This window comes from Mustela erminea, chromosome 7 (genome assembly GCF_009829155.1).
Source record: "Mustela erminea isolate mMusErm1 chromosome 7, mMusErm1.Pri, whole genome shotgun sequence".
NCBI lineage: Eukaryota > Metazoa > Chordata > Mammalia > Carnivora > Mustelidae > Mustela > Mustela erminea.
In genome coordinates, this window is record NC_045620.1 from 75,611,995 (window position 1) to 75,632,822 (window position 20,828).

The 20,828-nt window shown below is 35.8% G+C and overlaps 1 protein-coding gene across 3 annotated transcripts in view; it reads right to left on the reverse strand.

Annotated features, from left to right (window-relative positions):
- The window catches only part of PPP4R3B (protein phosphatase 4 regulatory subunit 3B), a 67,831-nt gene that overhangs the window by 33,194 nt on the left and 13,809 nt on the right, over positions 1-20,828 (reverse strand). For all 3 annotated transcript variants that reach the window (XM_032352166.1, XM_032352165.1, XM_032352167.1), the window contains exons 4-7: positions 12,745-13,368; positions 5,570-5,647; positions 3,901-4,017; positions 2,440-2,556 (exon numbers count right to left, since the gene is read on the reverse strand). In XM_032352166.1, coding sequence (XP_032208057.1) covers positions 2,440-2,556; positions 3,901-4,017; positions 5,570-5,647; positions 12,745-13,368 — 936 coding nt within the window. The remainder of the gene's footprint in view (positions 1-2,439; positions 2,557-3,900; positions 4,018-5,569; positions 5,648-12,744; positions 13,369-20,828) is intronic.

Below are 20,828 nucleotides of genomic sequence, written 5' to 3' on the forward strand. Positions count from 1 at the left end.
CCTTTCAGTTCATTTTTTAATTTTAAGGGAATTCCTTGATGTGATGCACTAAAGAAAACATTAATTCTGTACCATTCCTGATACAAAGAAATAACCTAAATCAAATCACAAGGAAACATCAAGTCCAAATTGTTGGATACTAGACCAGAAAATTTTCAGTATTGTCTTGGTTAAAAAGAACATTACTGGGACAACTGACCAAATCTGAGGTAAAACTGCAGTTAGATATTAATACTGTAAAAATGCTAACTTCCTGATTTTGATAATTTTAATAGACAGTGAAGTAGACACAGGTAAAAAGAAACTTTGTGATCATTTCTGTACCTTATTCTTCAATGATTTAGAACAAAAATAATTATTTCTGTAGGTAAATGTGTACATACAAATATAAGCAAAGAAAGAATGCTAAGGCAAATTAGAGATAAAATATTAACAACTGGGAATCTGGGTGAAGTGTATATGGGAGTTCTTTGTACTATTATTATAACTTTTCTGTAAATTTAAAATTATTTCAAAACAAAAAGTTAAAAAATGGATGCAATTTTAAGAAACGCGTTATATTCCATATAAAATATCAAAGAGCTCAGAGATTAGCTTATGTATTTTTTAACTTTATTATGGCAAATTTCATCTTCCAGAATTATTGTAAATTCCACATATATAATTCTGTTAAGTATTTCAGTATAAAACTTTACAAAATAAGAACTCTTAAAAAAATCCCAATGCGATTATCATATCTTTAAAAATTAACATGAGTTTATTTTTAAGTGAGAAGTACAGTGAAAATACCTGCCAAAATAAGTGGTTCAATAACAGTTGTTTAGTTATCCAGTCAGATTCTAAAATAAGTTTTACTGAGTGGTTCAAAGAACATTAGCATAAAAATATGTGAAATCTCTGGAATAACAAAAATACAGCAATTATTCCTGTTATCTATCTGTCTAGCTTAGAAAAAATGACTATAGTAAAAAAATGTTAGTATTCCCTGTTGCTTAATATGTATTTTAATATGTAATCCAGGTTCCTAAAACAAATCTGCTCCATAATACTGGAAAGAAAAGTTCGAATGTTGTGAATTTACTTTAAAAGGGCTCCAAAATAGCAAATGCCCACCAAATACACAGGTAAGTCTTTTCTTTTTAAAGGTTACCAGAAGTCAACAAAAAATTTAGCATGTAGAATCCTTAATTTTGAAGAAAAAAAAATTTTTTAATCCTCTTTTGTGGTCTAACTCCATTATTTTGAAGGAACAGAATTTATAAATTGTTAAACTGCTAGATCTCAGAAAATCTGGGGAAATGAAGACCTTGAAGACTAGGATTATAGAAAAAAGACTGAGAAAGGAACTTTACATAGTTAAAGATCAGTAATTGCTTCTCTAAGTCTCATTCATCAACTGAATATAAACAAGGAAATATTCTAATGAAAACAGAAATAAAAGCTTTCAGAGTTAAGAATTCTAAGAGTTTACTATTCTCATGATCTGAAGCAATTTTATAATGAGTGTCCTTAATCATACACATCACTGAGAATGCACCAATTAAGAGTGTTAAATTCAAAGTTACCTTCTGTAAAGGATGGCACAAAGATACACATATCAACAGTGAGATTATAAACTGATTAATAAACCAGGTATTTATTTCTTTGAAGTCAGATATATTACCATTTGGGATGAAGGAAAAAAAACACCTTAAAACATACTTAACATAAAGATTTCTTCTATTTCTTTTCTACTGCCTAAAACTGCAGCATTAGCTCAAACTGATTCTAAAATAAAATTGCTTTAAGAAAAAAAAACACCCCACTGGAAATACTTAACTAAGAATGTAGAAATCTAAGGAGAGAGTAAGAGATTAAACACAAAACATATAAAAAAACTGTAGTTTAATTCAAGTGACTCGTAACAAGGGTCAAATTAACAACAGAAATCAAAATCTTTTTTAGGATGGAACATAATTATATTTGTTTACTATTTAACACTAAACTATATTTGATGTAAGAAAGGATACTTTAAATTACAGCTATATGCTCATTTTGTTCTTAAAAGAGTTTAAGGGGAAAGTTTAAGTATTTCTGTAGTGGGAAAACACACTGGTCTCATTAATAAACATTTATTCACATGGGAAATAAAAGACATTTGAACAAGTGAAGACAACTTGTTAGTTATATTAGAAGTGCTTGATGTAAGGGGCTTGAAATTACACATCATTAGACTTGAACTTTTTGAAGAATTTGATTCTATTATATCTATCTCAACTCGGGTTTGCATACAGCTTTTTAAAATAAATCAAATGCCACATATTCTGGGCTTGCTGAAGTCGTAGCTGATCAGAAATCTATTTTGCTTCATTGAAGATTTAGATTGTAGTTATACTTTTTTTCTCAATAGTATGCAAACAGTACAGGTAATTCACATAGAACCAGAGCATTATTACTTACATCATCACTCTGCTGGGCTTCTTGCATTACAAATTCTCGGACCATGGATGGGCTAAACTCTACCAGATAAGAAAATATATCTGTAGCTGCTGATCTGACTTGCAAATCATCCATGCCCTGGTAAAAGGAAAATTGGGTTAAAGACTGTTAATGAAAATTATGCCACATTCCCTTTCTTTTCCAAATCTATGCACATCAAGTATTTGGATTTAGACATTGTACTGGAATCCTTTCTTCCTTTTCTTGTATAAATATTAAAAGCTTTAAAGCAGCTCAGTTAGTTTCAGTTTTGCCATCAGAAAGATAAATATTCAGAGAATATTTAGCAATATTTAGGAATCAGCATAGGATTATACTATTATACTTTAAAAATACTTTAAAAATGCTATAAAATTTTTTTTTGTATTTACATATATGCAATATGTGAATGATGTTACCTAGTTAAGACTTCAAAATTTTCCAGAATCTGTCTTTGGTCGTGAATTTGCCAGTTACTCTTCCGAAACTGATTCTCTCTTTTATGACTCTCCTAACAGAAGATGCTTTTGAAAAGCACTCTGGGTATTTTTACTCTTTGTCCATATCTTAGTTTTCTAAGGTAGTGATCCTGAATGCTCTTCCCTCTTTGACAGATGAAGGATAAATGACTCACAAGTTACAAAATCTTCAAGTGATTCTGAAAACATTCCTTAACTCATTCTCAAAGTGTAGTCCAGGGACATGCATGAGATTAAAACTATTTTCATAAAAATAAACAATACTAGGGCATTACTGGCCCTTTTCACTCCCAGTGTATCACAAGTATAGTGGGGTTTTCCAGAGGCTACAAGAAATACAATATCACAACAAATCAAATGCAATGAAAATCTAGCTGTTTTCTCTTACACCAAATGTTAAAGGGATGGGCAAAAAAGGTGAAATGCCACTCCTCACTAAAATTTTTTTTGTTTCTGGAAAATTACATTTTCATAAAAGTTATATTATTTGTAAAATGTTTATCATTTTAAATAAGTATTTTTAAAGATTTTCAGTTTCAATTTTTCATACAACACCAATAGATAAAAATCATATAAACAATTGTGTTGAGAACCACTGCCCTAAACCATACTGCAGATGAGCCACGTTGGTCCAGTCTGTCCTCCATCTACTCACTGGTCAAAAAAGGAATGGTATTTTAATAGTTTCTATGAAACATAATATTGTTACAGAACAAATAATAGTCCTGAAAAAACATGCAGGATTTTTATTCACTTGAAGCCATATTATGCAGGTGCTTACATATTAATATTACAAATTTAAGTTAATAAAAATCCAAAAGCTGAACACACACTTGTGAAAGTGAATCATAAGCTAAAATATATAATTCAATATGCATTACTATAATAAATATTTTCACATACATAATATAGAAGTACTACAAATTCACAACTTCAGAAACATGAAAAGAAACCATATAATTACCATTACAATTTCAAGAGCAGGAAGAATTCCCAACTTTGCCAAAGTTTTGAAAAATGCATCCCTATTTTGAGGTTGTAATGTCTGAGAAAATGCACAAAATTCCTTGAAAAAGTTAACCTGTAATATTAGAAAATAAAGTCAGAAGTTGACACACATAAGAGCAAATGTGGGGCACACTTTAATGTGATTTATCACAGTATAATATGCCCTTCTCAAGGACCTTGATTTCTTAGGGTGTCCTGGCTCCTTTAAAGCTGTATTCAAAGAACGTATTAAAAACTAGCATCTTGGGGCACCTGGGTGGCTCAGGGGGTTAAGCCTCTGCCTTTGGCTCATGTCATTATCTCAGGGTCCTGGGATAGAGCCCTACATCAGGCTCTCTACTCAACAGGGAGCCTGCTTCCCCCTCTCTCTCTGCCTGCCTCTCCACTTATTTGTGATCTCTCTCTCTCTCTCTCTCCCTCTCTCTCTCTCTGTGTCAAATAAGTAAGTAAAATCTTAAAACAAGACAAAACAAAAAAACTAGCATCTCTCTAAAAGTGAACTTTGCATTATTTCTGAGCGCTGAACAATGAACTCTCCAAAGACATTACAGTGTACATGTAGAGTCCCAGAGGGTGACTGCAGATATAATATTCTTAACTAATGATTTAGGTGCAAAAATGTCATGTAAGGCATGTATCTCGAATTAGAACCATGTACTTTCACAGAAACATGCTATATAACAAATGGTGGCTGGGTTCTCAAAGAGCTCTCAAAAGTACAATTCCGTTTGTTTTTTTTTTAAAGATTTTTTATTTATTTGACAGAGAGACATCACAAGTAGGCAGAGAGGCAGGCAGAGAGAGAAAGAGGAGGAAGCAGGTTCCCTGCTGAGCAGAGAGCCCGATGCAGGACTTGATCCCAGGACCCTGAGATCATGACCTGAGCCGAAGGCGGCAGCGGCTTAACCCACTGAGCCACCCAGGCGCCCCTACAATTCCGTTTTTAAGAACTGGAAAGGACATTAGACATTCCCGAGTTTAAAGAACCAATTTTATAAATGCGAAAACCGAGTAGGCAATCAACTATACCAAGATGACTTGGCCGACTTTAAGTCCGCATCTTTCTTCAATTCTTTTTTAAAGCCCAAGCACCTGATTATAATATTTTAAAAAATGACAAACTGCTAGTAAACAGCAGTTTACTAGCAGTTTCTTCCTCCAAAGCATGAGTTATACCTCAGAAAATACATACATTTTGAAAAGAAAAAAAAAAACATTTCCTAGAACCAAATTACTTATCATGCATTTATTCAAGAAGCACGGTTCTTAACTCCCCCCCCCTTAAAAAAAAAAAAAAAGAGAGAGAGCTGTTCTATAATGTAACTATAGCTATAAAAATATATGAGCTTGCAATTCTGTCCTAACATAAACCCTGTATCTAATTTTGGGTTTTGTAAGACACGTAAGTCCCCTCACTGCAGGGTAAAAATCACATCAAGATACTTTAAGAAACTGGTAAATATACAACACAGTAAGTAGGAGAAACTTAGAGAATAATTATAAAATATAAATATGTATCTTTCATTTCATATTTATAAAAAATTCTCTTAACGAACTCAATATTAAAAGCTGTATATGCCGGAAGTGTTCTTTAAAGGTTCAAATTTCAAGAATAAATAACTTACCAATTCACGTCGTTTATCATCATCTGTAGCCTCATCCGTTAACTGTGCAAAAACTTCAGACAAAAACTTCTCATCTTCCTACATGAGAAGAAATAATTACTATGAAACAGTCTAACATAAAAAGTTATAATCATTTGTATGATTTACACCAATTATAATAAAAATAGCTGAAAACCTAATCATAGTTTCATCATGAAACTTAAAATTCATGTTAGGGGTGCCTAGGTGGATCAGCGGGTTAAGCCTCTGCCTTTAGCTCAGGTCATGATCCCAGGGTTCGAGCCCCACATCGGGCTCTCTGCTCAGCAGGGAGTCTGCTTCCCCGCCCCCCTCCCTCTGCCTGCCTTTCTGTCTACTTGTAATCTCTGTCAAATAAAATTAAAAACAAAAAAATTTAATGCTACAAGTTTCAAACCCTGACTATACTATTTAGTATTAGTTATACATTAAACCTCATTTAACCAGAAACTTCAGCTATAAAGAACCCTTGGCAGGGGCGGAGTGGGAAGACCAGTTATGTTCTAGAAGTCATGCATGAAAACTCACGTATTTTAACTCTATAGTTTAAGGATCTGCAGCTCCCTCTCAGGGTCTATTCGTTAACTTTTTTTTTTTTCTTTTTTTAAGGATTTATTTGAGAGGGAGTGAGAGAGAGAGAGGAGAGAGAGAGAGAGTGCGTACACATGCACAAGCTGAGGAAGAGACAGAGGGAGGGAGAAGCAGACTCCCTGCTGAGCAGGGAGCCAGAAGAGAAGCTCCATCTCAGAACCCTGGGATCATGACTTTTGGGATCATGACCTGGCCAAAGGCAGATGCTTAACTGAGCCACCCAGAAGCCCCCATTTATTTGCTTTTAATTTAAATGTAATTCAAACAAGTTTGAAGATCTCATTGTCAATCCACCATAGATTAGAAAAATGAGAAATTACAAATATGGCACAGGAAAAGCAGTAAAGGAGACTGAATTCTGGCAGTGGTTAAGACTGCAAAGCCTTCTAAAATATAAGAACTCACAAAATATAATAACCTAGGGCCATTTGGCGTACAGGTTTACATTTTCTTGTGGTTCCCAAGGATAAAACTAAATGATAAAACACAGTAACTGCTTTTCATACTGATGACTCTGAGGTATTATAGGGCAGATATGTGTTAGTTTCTATAAGCACGGTTTACAAGGACAAACAAAAATATCGTGGGGTATGTATTATATCATCTTATTTTTAATATGAATTTGTGTGTCTAAAGTCGAAAAGGGGTAAACTTTAGAGTGTTAATTGTGATTATCTTTTGGTGATGGATTATGAGTGCTTTTCTGTTTATCTGTATTTTCTTATTTTTCACAGTAAGTACGGACTATTAAATTACAAAGGAAAAAACTGACACGAATACTGAAATTCACTTTGGAGATTTCCACAAAACCTGCTAAGAAAAAAAAAACTTGTGCTTTTAACAATGAATTCTGGAACACTGAAAAAATACAATTAAATTAAAAAAAAAAGAAATCTAAAACAAAAAGAAACCTGTGCTTTTTTTTTTTATTAAAGATTTTATTTATTTACTTGACAGATAGACATCACAAGTAGGCAGAGAGGCAGGCAGAGAGAGAGAGAGAGAGAGAGAGGAGAAGCAGGCTCCCCACTGAGCAGAGAGCCCGATGCGATGTGGGGCTCAATCCCAGGACCCTGGGATCGTGACCTAAGGTGAAGGCAGAAGCTTTAACCCACTGAGCCACCCAGGTGCCCCAGAAACCTGTGCTTTAATATTTCAGTTATTTTTAAAATTCACTTTTATGAAATATAACTTGCATTAATTTTAATTAAGGTAGCATGTTCTAAGAACATGCGTAATAGTGATATCTTCATGGCTGATAATCAAATCATGACATGTTAAGCATATGCCTTAAATACCTGCCATTTTACTTAAGGTGGATCATCAGTGAAGCAGTATCAATTCCTTAAGTAAGTTTTTCTAAAAAAAGATAAAAGCGTATATATAAAAAATATGAGTAAAGACTACTAGATAGGATCACGGACGATGTGACCTATTTTCCCACTAACCACTCATCAATGTTACTCAAAACACTAAGAGCTACCCTTCTTCCCCGGTTCATTAGTCTAACTCAGAATGGTGTTTCTTTTGTTCTTTATTTTTTTGACTTCTTCTAGACCTTATACACCATGGCCTGAAACATCTTTTTCTGAGAGAATTCAATAGCATTAACTTACTTCTCAGATTACTTTTTCCAAACACTTTTCATCTCAGTATTTTAGGTTTTGGTGAATAACTATGCATTTATTTCCACTTACACCTTTTATGAATTTCTTCTTCTTCCATCTCTCCCAGATTAAATCTTCCTTTCTTGTCTAAAAGATTTTTTTTTAACCTTTTTTGAAAATACTTTCATAGGAAAATAGTTTCAATTTTTGATAAATGCAATTTCTTCCATGATTCATTATTTGGGTGCTGACAGCTAGAACTGTGTAATGTATTACGGAGGCAATTTCAAGTATAATAGGCTGCTAGGAGAATATTTTAACTCTTATTATATTAATTTTTTCTGATTTCTAACCTTACTCTTGATAATACTCTACAGAAGCACTCTGTTCCGATGTACATTAAAAAAGTAATTAACTAGGGTATCTGGGTGGCTCAGTCAGTGAAGCATCTGCCTTTGACGCAGACTCTGGTCTTCAGATTGAGCCCTGAATCAAGCTCCCTGCTCAGTGGGGAGTATGCTTCTCCCTTTCCCTCTGCTCCCCCTGCCCGGGCCCCCACCCCTGTGAGCTTTAGAGCTCTCTCACTCAAACAAATAAAATCTTAAAAAAATAGTAATTAACTGACAATTTAAAAGTCCATCATAAATACAGCTGTAATGTTTTCCCCTAAATACCTGTTTCTCCAAGTAATCAAACTAGTCTCTTTAGATAACCTTAGTTTTTTTTATTTAGTTTTAAAAGTCTTTGTTTTTAATAAAACATAACTTTTAAGACAAACTGTGTGTGGCTACGTTTTTGACTTACACAGCAAAATCTTATGGGGGAATGAAGAGCCACTTTTACAAAGTCTGAATCAAACTGTTCTTTGCAGTAATATAAAAATAGGCACAGGCTCAAAATCCAAAAACCCAGGGGTGCCTGGCTTACTTAGTCAGTAGAGCATGAAACTCTTTAATTTAGAGTTACGAGTTCAAGACCCACACCGGATGCAGAGTTTATTTTAACAACAATAACACCACCACCCAAACCCAGAACCCATTCACCATTACTCATCTAATGCAGAAATTTAGATTAGATCAGGCTTTAAGAGGTTACATAGATTGCCTAGTCTAATTTTATATTTCAAGAGACTGATGTCCAAAGAGTGGACTTATCTGAGGCTCCCTAGTAACAGAGATGGATTTAGAATCCAGGTCTCTGGCATGATGAGATTTTTGTCATTCCCACTGTATAATAAATTATAGGTCAGAGTCCTAAGTAGTCATTATTATGAAACAAACCGAAGTAAAACATACATAACAGAGTAGAATAGGCCAAAACTAGTAAGATAAAATGGAATATGTTAAATTCTGTATGAGTTCAAAAACCTCTAAAACAAAATGGAGAACTGTATTAACTGTATTACTGTAAGTTGTTTTCTTAAAGAAACAAAGATTTTATATATTTACTTAGTTACTGGGAAGAAAGGTTAGAAATTTCCTTTTCTAGTGCTGAAATCCATAAAATATGTCAAAAAAGAACTAAAGTACTGATTTCATTGGTTTGTTTTTGACTCAATTCTCATTTACGAAATAGAGAAAATATATATGGTAAAATGTCAACATTTACGATACCTGTCCTCCACCATTTCTAGTGAAGGAAGAAGTTAAAACTTCCTGTCGTGAAAAGGATCTGTAGCTCTCTGTGTAAAAATAACTTCACTTTACTGGCTGTAAGAAATTTAATTTTTAAAACATTTTTAAGAATATTTCTCAATTCTGGGCACATGGGATTTTGATCTGCAGTTAGTTAGAAAGTTAAGGTTAACTAAACCCTTATGCCCCAATCAAGCTTAAGAGAATCTCAACATGTATTAGAGCACATACCAGGAGCCAGTGATCACAGTAAGTACTTTCATATAATTTCTGTTAATTAACCTAATTCAGGTTAGGAGTTATTTTATGTACCTTCACACTTACTTATTTTGGTCCAGATAAACAGAATTCTTACATTTTTACTTGCTTATGTAATTCATACAGAAAGTTAATACTCATTTAAAAAGCTATAGTTATCAGGATGCCTGGGTGGCTCAGGCAATTAGGCCTCTCACTCTTGGTTTTGGCTACAGTTCTAAGATGGAGCCCCACAGCTGGAGCTGAAGATTCTTTCCTCCTCCCCAGCTCATGTGTGTGTGCCCATGCTTGCTCTCTCTTTTTCAAATAAATAAAGCTACAGATACATATTTTAGCTAGAAGGGTATCTGGAAATATCTAATACCTAGACAAAAAATTTGTACATGGAAGCCTCAGAGCTGGGCTTTAGGAAATAAGCCTTTAGAGGCCAGTCCCCATAATCCTAATTCCTTTGTCTCACATACTGCTGAGAATAAAAAAATGGAATTCAGCACCACTGCTGACATATAAGATAACTAAGTGGTAAACCCTGGATAAACAATAGGTAATTCACTATCTATTTCATAAATTCTATTTCATAAATTCATCTAATGGACCAGAAATAAGTAAGACTTTCTTTTCTTAAAGCTACATGTGATTTATATAATTATAGCCTTTATAAATAGATCTATAACAAAATACATAAAATGACACTATAAGTATTTATTTATAGGTTAGTTTGCATAATTTATTTTTTAAAACATAAAAAAGCATTTATGATCAAGTATTATAGATTCAGAAACCCTTCTGAAGTCAAAAATAGTCATTTGAAAGCTTCTGCACTTGAGTTTTCTGTCAATGAGTTCTTTACATCAGCTTATACTGAGTCTACTTCCAAACTCCTGAACTGTAACAGAAGTTAGCAAGTCAAATGGGACCTTGAATTGTACAGTAAGTATGGTTTTTTAAAAAAAAAGCAGGTCCTATATACTATAAATGGAACCTCACTCATAAGTCTAATTTTCCTTATACCTGTTACTGTGGAATAAGGAAAAACTGTGAGGTGAAAGAATGATCTAGAGAAGTAAATCCTAAACAGAAAATACAGTTACAAGAGAAAGGTGAATGATGGTTAGAAGCAACATAAAAAGGAATCTCATAGCTAAGTAACAAGACAGAGATTCTCAACTTTTTGGTCCCAGGACCACTTTAAACTCTAAAAAATAATGGAGGACTCAAAAGAGCTTTTACTATGTGGATTATGTTTATCAATATTTATAATCACAACTGAGATTTAAAAACATTAATTTGTTCTAGAAATAAGTGATTTTAAGTTTATGTAAGTATTTTATATGAGCAAATTTTATAAATTAGAAAGAAGTGGCTCTGTTTTACATTTTTGTGAATTTCTATGTTTGGCTTAATAGAAGAAAGCTATATTCTCCTATTTTCTTTCACATCCAGTCTGTGATGTTATGACTGGAGTATATGAAGAAAATACCGCCTCACAGTAACAAGAAGCTGGAAAAGGAAAAACTTCACAGACCTCTCTGAAAGGGTTTTAGGAGCCCCAAGAACACACTTGAGAACCCAGTACACTATGTACACAGAAGCTACACGAAAAATTTAATGAGTGATATGGACATGACAAAAGCAGTTATGTAGGGAACTATGGGTATAGTATACTACATGTAAAACAAAATCTTCAAAATCATCCTTACTACACTGTTAGGGTATAAAGGATTAACATGAAAAACATGGCATAAACTCCTCTATTTTGCAACTGAAGGAGGCAGTAAAACCAACCTCACATAGTAAAAAGTATAACTGTTATTTCCTGAAAATTAATGTTTCTCAGTCCTGGCTGCACATGTGAATTGTTTGGGAAACTTCAAGCACACATACAAACTCATATATACCCCTAATAATAACTAGGTTTCACAAAAATGGACTAAAAGATAGTCTTTAAATAACTGCTTTTGCTCAGGGTGATGAAAAAGTTCTGGAAATGTATAGTGGTGATGGCTGTGTAACATTGTGAATGTATTTAACGCTACCATTATATACTTAAAAATGGTTAAAATGATGAATTTTATGTCATATATATTTTCTAATTTTTTAAATAGATGCAAAAATGAAGTTTAAAAAAGTTCCATCATAGAACACTTAAAAATATAAAAGGGCAACAGTAAAGGGTCACTGTCAACAAGACAGTAAACAACAAGTGTTGGAGAGGATATGGAGAAAGGGGAACCCTCTTATACTGTTGGTGGGAATGTAACTCGGTATAGCCACTTTGGAAAACAGTACAGAGATTCCTTAAGAAATTAAAAATAGAGCTACTCTATGACCCTGCAATTGCACTACTGGGTATTTACCCCAAAGATACAGATGTAGTGAAAGAAGGGCCATCTATACCCAATGTTTATAGCAAGAATGGCCACAGGCCACAGTCGCCAAACTGTGGAATAAGCCACGATGCCCTTCAACAGACTGGATAAAGAAGATGTGGTCCATATATACAATGGAGTGTTATGCCTCCATCGGAAAGGATGAATACCCAACTTTTGTATAAACATAGATGGGACTGGAAGAGATTATGCTGAGTGAAGTCAGTCAAGCAGAGAGAGTCAATTATCATATGGTCTCACTTGTGGAGCATAAAGAGTAATATGGAGGACATTGGGAGATGGAGAGGAGAAGTAATTTGGGGGAAATTGAAAGGGGAGACAAAACATGAGAGACTGCGGACTCTGAGAAACAAACTGAGGGTTTTGGAAGGAAGAGGGTGAGGGGTTAGGTGAGCCTGGTGGTGGGTATTAAGGAGGACATGTATTGCATGGAGCACTGGGTGTGGTGCGAACACTGAAATAAATAAATAAATAAATTACAAAAAAAAAAAAAAGTAAAAGGTTGCATTCAAAAGTGAACCTCCTTCAAAAACTCATGAGATAAAGCCCTGTTTTCTAGGCTTGACAGTATATTTAAAGTAAACAAAAGAAATCTTTCAAAAAGGAACAAATACCAGCCCAAACTATTAAGGGAAGTAAGCATCTGAAAAAACGTAAGAACACCTTTGTTTACTTACCTGCAACATGCTGACTATCTCAACTTTGTTGAAGAAAATAAAAGATGTAAGAGTAGAAAGAAAATTCTCTTCAAAAACAGATGGTGTAGGCAAAATGATGTCCTGAATGTACTGTACCCTGTAAGTCTGATGTATTTTTTGCCTTAGTTCAGAGTCTGTTATTGGTATAACTTCCTTAAACTTTGCAGTTTTGGTCAAAAATTCTCTATGCCTTTTTGGCTGAGCCAAAGCAGGGTCATATTCAAGGCATCCCACGACATCCATGATACACTCATCAGAAAACATTACTTCAAACAAAGTTGCCTTATTTAGGAATAAGATTCCTCTAATAATTTCATACAGATGGTGTAAGCCTTCAGTGTTTTCTAGATTCTCACAAGCTTGGAACAGCTGCAGTAGTTTTTTAATATAGCCTTCATTTTCTAAGGCCAGAGCCAGCTTTTCCCTACGGATAGGTGAGGAGAGAACTGAGGTAACTAAGTCAGCAATCTCTTCAAGTTTACTGAGTTCACATGTGGGCAGGTCAATTAGATGACTGGTTTCAGGCATTTCTTCAAATCGTTCTTCTTCTGATTCATCAATGAGGTCCTGTGTGACTTCCACTGATGGATCCTTACCTTGAACCTAAAAACATCCAAGTACAGCTGGTTACCTTAAAATACAAAAGAAGTCAGAATTTTGGAAATCAAATCACTGACCACTGAATTTAAGTAAAAATACCCTGCAAAGAAATATTAGCAGCAGAGCCACTGTTAATTAGAAGTGAATTCTAGAGAGGGAAAACGTATCCAGTTTAGAGTCAATTATTTGATTCTCAATTTCATCTCTAAATTTCCCAACTTATAACTTCAGGTTAACTCTGATCCCTAACCATGTGCACATTTAAGCTAATGTTACATTGATTTATATGATGTTATGTAATAACCACATGCAGTTGTTTAGTAACTTCACTATTCCTACTAATTTTGAATTCCACGGAAGGTTAGCTCTTCTGTGGGTCCCCCAAATCACTATGTATGACTCTTAATGTACCATCATATTGGCCTGACAAAAACACTACTAAGTTAATTTTTTTTATTACATATACATATATATGTGTGTGTGTATATATTTTATATATGTCTCTGTGTACATATGTATGTGTGTGTTTGTGTGTGTGGGTGTATATATTTTAGAAGGGGTTGGGGGGGGGGGGGGGACAGTATCTTAGGCAGGCTCCATGCCCAGCCTGGAGCCCGATGCTGGGCTTGATCTCACAAACCTGAGATCATGATCTGAGCTGAAATCAAGAGTCAGATGCTTAACCAACTGAGCCATTCAGAAACCCCAAATACTACTAAGCTTAAACCAAACTAAAACCCAAATCCTTGTATAGTCAATAGTGAGAAAATTCTCTCAAATTACTTTTGAAATTCACTTTTGGACAAATAGTTGCTTTTGCTATGAGCCTACAACTGCTCTAAAAAACAAAGAATATTCTTGGGGTGCCTGGGTGGCTCTGTCAGTTAAGTATCTGCCTTCGGCTCAGGTCATGATCCTAGAGTTCCAGGAATGAGCCCCGCATCAGGCTCCCTGCTCAGTGGGGAGTCTGCTTCTCCCTCTGCCCCTCACACCCTGCTCTTGTGCTTTCTCTCTCTCAAATAAATAAAATCTTTCAAAAAAAATAAAAAACAAAGAATATCCTTTAAAAACTGGCATTCATTTAACATCTGTGATAAAACCTCCAAGTTATAATATCTAGAAAACATACTAAAAAACTTTTTTTATGATTCATGTTGACAGCTCAACAAAAGCATGGCTAACTTATAACAAGTTTTCTATAATGATTTCTATAATGACTAACAGAAAAACTTTATTCTTTATAAATTTCTTCTAATTCCTAACATAAGAGTACAATTATCCTCTTTTCACCTCAATATATCCAAATATCCAGAGATGAAAAACCTCCAGAAATTTCCAAATCCGCCAAAACAACATGAAAAAAGTCCTAAGAACTTAGAGGAAGTAGACAGATATACTGGTACATAAAGGATACTTTTTCTCCTAGAGTACTTTTACTTCTGAGTCCTCAACAGAGTTGCTGGATTTAGGGAGAATGACACATAAATATAAGAGAAAGGGTGGGTAACAAAGTCATAAGAGCCGTTCAGATAAAATACCATGGAAATTCAGAGGGGAAATTCCTTCCAGCTCTTGGGAGTACAGAGAGTGGTGAGGAGAGACTATAAGAAGAAATCATAAAAGCAGTAGTATTTGAGATCTTCAAAGTGGCATCTGTACTTTCAAAGATGGGTACGATTCAGATGAGGATAAAGGCATGCAAAATGCAAAGGGAACAGTAGAGGCAGACATACGGAAACGTGACATGCATATAGCAAACAGCAAAATTAGAAATGTAGATTGGGGTTCCTGGGTGGGTCAGTCGGTTAAACATCTGCCTTCAGCTCAGGTCATGATCCTGGAGTCCCAGGATTGAGTCCTAGGACCGAAGACTGCATCAGGCTCCCTGTTCAGCAGGGAATCTGCTTCTCCTTCTAGAAAAAGGGGGTGCCTGGGTGGCTCAGTGGGTTAAAGCCTCTGCCTTCAGCTCAGGTTATGATTCCAGGTTCCTGGGATAGAGCCCCACATCGGGCTTTCTGCTAAGCAGGGAGCCTGCTTCCCCTCTCTCTCTGCCCTCTCTCTGCCTACTTGTGATCTCTGTCTGTCAAATAAATAAAAATCTTAAAAAAAAAAAAAAAAGGAAAGAAAGCAATGTAGATTAAAGCCAGATTATAGAAAGTCAAGCTAGAACACTTGCAGTTATTGTTCAGGGAAGTAAATGTGCAGCACTGTCCTTTAGAAAAGTCAACTGGGCATCAGGTGTTTGGAATCAATTTGAGAATATAGATAATTTAGGGTGCTATTCCAAAGTCTACATGAACAACTGAATTTGGATTACATGAACAAGTGAATTTGGATAGTGATGGTGGGACTGATAAGGGACAAAAGAGAGAAGGAACCACAATGACCCTATAGTTTTAAATATGTCATTGGGAAGATTATGGTTCCTTTAATAAAAACTGATAGTATGGGAGAGCAGTGGTTAGTAAAAGTTGAGTTCTATTAAGTGAGGCAACTGAATACCCAGCTGGCAACTAAATCTGTAGATATACTACTCTGGAAAACGAGTAGGTCAGAAGGTAGAAATTTGGTATTAGGGTAACACGTATTAGGGTAACACTTAAAGCCAGAAGACTCTGACAGTAACCTAAGAAACAGAAGTAGAGTACAAAGTGGGGAAGAAAGAAAGAAGAAACATAGGTTATAACGAAAGAATAAGAAATCAGAAGGGGGGCGTCTGGCTGGCTCAGTCTGTGGAGTGTGCAACTCTTGATCTTGAATTCAAGTCCCAGGTTGGGTGTAGAGATGACTTATGAATAAAATCTTTAACTCACAGTTTGAATGAATTTAGTCTGCATGTTTCAGAATTAAAAGCACAGCTACAAAGCATTTACAAGGTTATAGTATGTCCATTTCTATGTTATCCAGGATTACTCCTACAAGCTTCCTGGACGCTCTCCTAAATTTAATACTCCCTGATATGATCTGTCAATCCCACATAAACCCAAGTGACTGGATGTCAATAATGCTGTTCATCAAGTATTTCTGGTTCTCTCCCTTTTGTGGCACGAGTTCCTTGTTTCCATGAAGTTATATGTAATTGCGGATTTGTTTTGGCCAATGAACTTTGAGGAAAAGTGTTATGTGTAACTTCTGGAAGAACTTTTTAAAAGCCAATGCTCTGACTTGCCCCCTTTCATTCTCACTTTGCAATGATCCTGGAAGTATTAAAATGAATCCTCTATCAACCTGGGTCCCTGAGTGGATGTAGTAAGTACAACCTCTTTCTTTCAGTCCAACCCTGTCACTCATTGGTCAAATAGCATTAGGGAAAAACAAACTTTTGTTGGGAGCCACTGATATTTTAGGAGTTTGTTACTGTAACACAATCAGACCTTAACATTCTCCCTTCTGTGGCACAAATCAGTCATCCAACTGTGGCACGAGTCTGTCAACTAATTGTGCTGTGTTAAAAAAAAATTTACACTATCAGTAGGGTTCTCAACAGAAATTTCTTTTCCACACTTCTAGCTTACTTCCTTATAGCTGTTGCTCTAATTTTTCCCCCCTTTTAAGTGTCAAACACTATTACTTTCTCCTTTAAATCTCAGGAGACAGAATTTTTCCTTTGAAAAAAGAGACCCCTGTTATTTAACGTACTCTAACACCCTTCTTCATCTCACAACTTATTTTCACTTTTTCTTAATTTCTTTCCAGAAAAATGCCCCTACCTTCCCATTTTCTGAGGTTAATGCTTCCATATGTACCTTTGACTTTATGCTTTCTAAGAGCTACATATACAGAAATTATCTTAGCTCTTTTTATAAGTTCTTCCACACATAAAAGAATCTGAGTAAAGCCAAAAAATTTATAGGGATCTAACAGAGACCCCACATTTTTGGGGCATTAAGCACTAATGAGGGGCAAGGTGGGTACCAGCGACTTACACCCTGGTACTCTATGGTAGCAGCTCACAGAGACATAAGTAGAGTGACTGGTTGCATCTTTGCGTGGCCTTCTGAGGCTTTCCCACATGCCATGCTCAATCCTCTCCCTCCTTTTGTCACAGCTGCTCTTCACCCATTTGTGACACATAGGCACAAAACTCCCTGTTCTAAATCTTACAGTGGTGCCTTGCCCCACCAAAGGGACAATTCAAAATATGGTATCAATGTTTAGAAAGTGAATGACTCTAATGACTAGTAACAAATCTTTATCTAAGACAAAAACAATTACTATTATTCACCACTCCCCTTAAGAAATTTATTGTCCTCTGAGCTATCATACTTTTCAGAGTTGTTTTACTTTCTCACTATAAGGAGTTAAGAAGTGACTGAGTAATATGATTTTTATTGAAATTAAAGTTGTTTTTTCAAAGGTCAGCAATGACGTCTCAGAAATGGAAAGTAAAACAGCATATGGTTCTGTGGAATACCAGGCAGTTGTGAGAAGCCATAAACTAAATGTATATTCAGCAACATGCATTTAAAACATACAGTACATGGGGCACCTGGGTGGCTCAGAAGGTTAAGCATCTGCCTTCTGCTCAGGTCATGAACTCAGGGTCTTGGGATCGAGCCCTATGTCAGGCTCTCTGCTCAACAGGTCTGCTTCTCCCTTTCCCTCCAACCCACTCATGCTCTCTCGTTCTCAAATAAATTTAAAAATATCTTAAAAAAAAAAAAAAGGCACAGTACTCAGTAGTTTAGTACAAAATTAAGCTTCCTGGACCAGCAAAGTGGCCAAATCTAACACCCCTTCCAAAGATAGAAAAGTGTGAGTAAAAATCAGTGACATATAAGAAGAAATAGTAACCAAGGGCAAAGGAATGAACAAATGGGTAAAGCAACAAGAGAAATCCAGTATTAACACTAGACCCTCAAGAAAGGATGGGAGCAAGAGATGATATTCTCTTAGCTCAACTGTATCAGATGCTTGAAGGGTAAAAGCAATATGTTTGCTAAAATCACCTATTCCTGGGACTTAACAAGGTTGAATGGAGGCCTGTAAATAAACCTGATGAACTGAAACAATTGTTAATGACTGTTAACAATTCTAGTAATGTGCCAGACTCCTCCTTTTCAGGTTACATCTACTACCATACTGCAATATGGTATAATACTAGCACTGTTGCTCCCACTACCTTAGGCACATAAGCCTCATAATTTTACTCTAACATTAATACTGGGAAACAGAGTTAAAGCCTCCTCAACATCAATGCTGATAGAAAATGACTGGCACAAGGAAAAATGGATTTTGTTAACTGTCAGTTGATTTCTATGCTAAATACTTCGGTACAAGTTTATCATAAGGTACAAACTGCAATAAATCAAGGAGGAAAATGAGTAATCAGTATGAAATATAAAAAGTAAATCATGGCAGGGCACCTGGGTGGCTCAGTGGATTAAAGCCTCTGCCTTTTGCTCAGGTCATGGTCCCAGGGTCCTGGGATCGAGCCCCGCACTGGGCTCTCTGCTCAGCAGGGAGCCTGCTTCCCTTCCTCTCTCTCTGCCTGCCTCTCTGCCTACTTGTGAGCTCTGTCAAATAAATAAATAAAATCTTAAAAAAAAAAAAAAGGTAAATCACGGCTTTATCAGACAGATAACCTGTTTCTTTAAATATATCCCTACCCTAAAATGGCTCCTCTAAATATTAGGCATATTCATACTGATATTTGCTCTGTCATATAAACGCTGTACTAAATATAGATGCTTAGACAAATATAATCATTTTGCTATGAGAGTCCTGGCAAGGGGTGGCCTTTGCAGTTAAGGATTAGTCTTGCCTAAAGAAAAGATCTGGCTCTTGCCTAACTCCTGAGAGGTAACCTCTATGCACTTTTAATATCCTGTCTGACAGTTTTCTGTTCACCTGGGAGCACTGGGCTATGCCAGACATTCTGTGTGTGGGTAACTAGGTGGTTTATAGTGGAGGTCTTGGACCACACAGTATCAGCTCAACCTGTGGAGGTGCTGGAAACTAAAGTCTGTCACAGGGCAGTCAGCCTGCTTATAGGACTAACAGCCAGTGAAAAACTGGACACAAAGGTTGGGGTAAGCTTCTCTGGTCAGCAATACTATGTGCAGGTTGCCACACAACATTGTTGGAAGTAAGTGCTATCTGCCTAAGTATCCTGAGAAAGAAAACTGGAAGCTCAAGCCTGGAACTGCCCCAGACTTTGCCCTATGTGCCTTCTCCCACTGTTAATTTTAATCTGTATCATTTGTATCATTTCACTGTAATAAACTGTAATGATAAATATAACAGCTTTGTAAAAAAGTGAATCCGACAGTTGCTGTGGGAACTCCTGAAAAACACGAGTGAAAAATAGTAAACAAATTTCAGCAAAACTTTCTAGGACAAATGTACCAAGTCTTCAGAATATATATATAGATCCAGGAATTAATATTAAACAGTACATGCTGATATGTGGGAGGGGAGTAGGCATAATGTAATATGCTGAAATACCATCCACCATATAAATATATGTTTCAGGAGAAATGTAATCCAACAACCTACTTCTTTTTTTTAAATTTTATTTTTTTCAAAGATTTTATTTATTTGACACAGAACAAGCGAGAGACAGAGAGCAAGCACAAGCAGGGGGAGGGGAAGAGGCAGAGGGAGAAGCAGACCCTCCGATGAGCAGGGATGCCGATGAGGGACTCGATCCCAAGATTATGGGATAGTGACCTGAGCTGAAGGCAGCCGCGTAACTGACTGTGCTACCCAGGAGCCCCTAACATCTTAGTTCTAAGTAGGATGTTTATCTTCTATCTTATTCATTCATTCTTTAAATATGTGCTGAGCACACACACAACATGTGCCAGTTGCCACACTACTGGAGGAGGGAGATTACAAAACAAAGTATCATTTTTCAGGAACTTATAATAAAAAGTTTAATCTTTATATATCTTTTTTTATAAAAAAGATTTATTTTATTTATTTATTTGACAGAAAGAGATCACAAGTAGGCAGAGAGGCGGGAAAAGAGAGAAGAGGAAGCAGGTTCCCCGGTGAGCAGATAGCCTGATGTGGGGCTTGATCCCAGGACCCTGGGATCATGACCTGAGCTGAAGACAGAGGCTTTAACCCACTGAGGGGGTGGGACGCCCCTATACTATTAATACTCTGAACAGTAGTGTTTCCCTCTTTTCTTTTTGAAGTTTTGTATCCTTCAGCATGCTTTCACTTTTTCATGGACCAGTTTTTTCCCCTCATTTTATAGATGAATGCATGCATGATTAAGGTTTCCTGAATCCAGAACAGAGCAGCAAGTTTTGTGGACTGCATGTGTCTGAATCTGCAACAGAGATCATTTTTAAGTCTTACATCTCACTTTACAGAAAACTTGGCAAACATAAAATTCAATCTCAATCTTGCGGAGAGCAAACAAGAATAAGTATTAGGACCTTCTCATCATCACCGCCCATAAGTTTAAAGACAGGCAAAATACAAAGGCAAAGTAATAACGAAACAATCTG